A 2,912-nucleotide genomic window follows, 5' to 3' on the forward strand; every position below is an offset into this window, starting at 1 on the left:
TTGCCCTCTGCCAGAAAGTTGTCAATGGGAAGAAGGTTTACCTTCCAACATGACAATGACCCAAAGCACACAGCAAATTTATTTATTTTTTATTTTTTTTTGCAAACTTCAAGTCTACAAACGGTCACCATCAAATTGAACTGAACTTGAGCAGTTCTTTTACATTATATAATACATTATCTGTTTATTTATACAACTTGAACTGTAAAAAAAAAAAAAAAAGTCCTATATATTAAAGGGATATTTCACCCATTTTTACTCATTAATTTCTCACCCTCATGTCGTTACAAACCTGTAAGACCTTCGTTCATCTTCGGAACACAAATTAAGATATTTTTGATGAACTCTCATTAATGGTGGCGGACGGTTACACGGAAGAGAATAAATTGTTGAATAAGGTCGTTATTTCTGTTTTCTTTGTGCACAAAGAGTATTCTCGTAGCTTCATAAAATTAAGGTTGAACCACTGATGTCACATGGACTATTTTAACGAAGTCCGTACTAGGGCTGCACGATAAATCGCATGCGATATTTAATGCGCGCATCTTGTCAGTAAAGACGGTTCTGTAATCAGCGGTAAATCTCCATCACCTGCGGGGCGTGGTCATGCCCCGCAGGTGATGGAGATTTACCGCTGATTACAGAACCGTCTTTACTGACAAGATGCACATTAAATATCGCATGCGATTTATCGTGCAGCCCTAGTCCGTACTACTTTTCTGGGCCTTGAACGTGTCAGTTGCATTGCTGTCTATGGAGGGTCAGAAAGCTTTTGGATTTTATCAAAAATATCTTAATTTGTGTTCCGAAGATGAACGAAGGTCTTACGGGTTTGGAACGACATGAGGGTTTGTATTTAATTAATGACAGAATTTTCAGTTTTGGGTAAACTGTCCCTTTAAAAATACAAATAAAAGAGTTAAATTTATTCTTTAGCAAATCTCACAATGAATGGCAAATGTCATATATTTCCAGTCATACCCTAAAGTCTATGTTTATATATTATCATTCAAAAAAAGTTGTGGTTGGTATTTTTTTTAATGTTTTGGAAAGAAGTCTCTTAAGCTCACTATGACATGATCAAAGATGCAGCAAAAGCAGCAATATTTTGAAATGTTATTACATTTGAAAATATCAGCTTTCTATTTTAAAATATTTAAAATGTAATTTGGTGAACTACATTTTCAGCAGCCAGTGTCACATGAACCTTCAGAAATCATTCTAATATGCTGATTTGCTGCTCACTTTTAAATCAAATAATAAATGTTTTTATTATTTATTATTTGTTAAAAATAACAGCATGTACATCATTCTGACCTCAGATCAACCATGAACCATTCCAGAATGTGTTTACTTCCTGTTTCTCTTTATTTAGAAGGTCATAATTAAGACAATGTTTTCTTTGTAGCTACTGAATGCACTGGAGAAGAAATTAAAAGCTCTCCTGGATGGAAATATCCAAAGGATCAAGAGGTATTTTCATTCTGAATCAGTTTCCATAAATAAAACATCCTCATTGTTTACTCATTTCAAGCATGTATCCTGTGGAACATTATTTAGATCTGTTAACTGAATGTTTCCTGTCAGACTCCCTGTGCTGATTCGAGGCAGTGATGTGGACCGATATTGGCCCACGGCTGACGGCAGGCTGATGGAATATGATATTGATGAAGTTGTGTACGAGAAGGACTCCGCCTACCAGAACATCAAAATCTTGCACTCGCGGCAGTTTGGCAATATACTCATCCTTAACGGGGATGTCAGTAAGTAAAAAGGGTCTTGTTTATTTACTAGTTTTAGGGTTATTGTGTCATGTGAACATGTGGTAATTTAGTGTGATTGAATGTCAGATCTGGCAGAAAGTGATCTGCCCTACACTCAGGCCATTATGGGCAGCGGCAAAGAGCACTATGCTGGAAAGGAGGTACTAATTCTTGGAGGAGGAGATGGTGGAATTCTCCATGAGGCGGTGAAGCTCAAACCAAAGATGATCACCATGGTTGAGATATCCTTTATGCTTAACAGTTAAATGGAAAACAACTCCGTAATTTCTAACTGTCTGACTAGTTCTTACTTTCCTTAATTGAATATTTTTACATTGACGAGCTGGTCATTGATGGATGTCGGAAACACATGAGGAAGACATGCGGGAATGTTTTAGATAACTTGAAGGGAGATTGTTATGAGGTAAGGATTGAATTGTCTATGCTTATTTATTTTGCCCCCAATTACCAGCAAAGCTTCAGTTTGTATCTATAAACTTCAGTTAAAAAGTTTGGGATTGCTAAGATTTCTTCAAGAAGCCTCAAATGCTCACTAAAGGTCATTGCACACTGCCTCCGAAACTTTCGTCCATCATAAAAATATTTGGATCGGGTTAAATTTTCTGCGTTTTTCGCATCCATAACAAGCATTTAGAGAGGTGTTTTGACAATTCAGAGCCACTGTACAAGTGAATGCCAAAATCCAGAATGACCACTGACAAGTTGATCCACTTGGTCTCGCAGCATAAAGCACTGTATGACAAACAAAGTGCGGAATACAAAGAGACAGATTGCATGGACCCAATATTTCCTCTTTAAAAGAGAAAAAGAAAGAGGAAATACTGGGTCCATCCCAGACAGAGGACAACAAAATCATCCTCACAAGACTATTTCGCCTTGTTTTGCAAATTTCTTTCGCAACGGATTTGTTAATACGCATCGGACTCGATGTGCAAGGTTTCTGTGCGAGACGAATTTTTAGGATGACGAATACGAAAATTTCATGCTGGAAGGACCTTTAGACTGCATTTATTTGATCAAAAATACAACGAAATTTAAAAGAACTGTTTTCTATTTTAATATATTTTAAAGGGATAGTTCACCCAAAAATGAAAATGTGATGTTTATCTGCTTACCCCCAGGGCATCC

The 2,912-nt window shown here is 36.7% G+C and overlaps 1 protein-coding gene across 3 annotated transcripts in view; it reads left to right on the forward strand.

Moving 5' to 3' along the window:
• Nucleotides 1–2,912, forward strand: part of LOC107700049 (spermine synthase-like) — a 10,821-nt gene that overhangs the window by 4,951 nt on the left and 2,958 nt on the right. For all 3 annotated transcript variants that reach the window (XM_016501560.1, XM_016501558.1, XM_016501561.1), the window contains exons 4-7: nt 1,409–1,473; nt 1,588–1,763; nt 1,851–2,005; nt 2,098–2,187. In XM_016501560.1, coding sequence (XP_016357046.1) covers nt 1,409–1,473; nt 1,588–1,763; nt 1,851–2,005; nt 2,098–2,187 — 486 coding nt within the window. The remainder of the gene's footprint in view (nt 1–1,408; nt 1,474–1,587; nt 1,764–1,850; nt 2,006–2,097; nt 2,188–2,912) is intronic.

This window comes from Sinocyclocheilus anshuiensis, unplaced genomic scaffold (assembly GCF_001515605.1).
Source record: "Sinocyclocheilus anshuiensis isolate Anshui unplaced genomic scaffold, SAMN03320099.WGS_v1.1 scaffold1023, whole genome shotgun sequence".
In the NCBI taxonomy this organism is placed as follows: Eukaryota; Metazoa; Chordata; class Actinopteri; order Cypriniformes; family Cyprinidae; genus Sinocyclocheilus; species Sinocyclocheilus anshuiensis.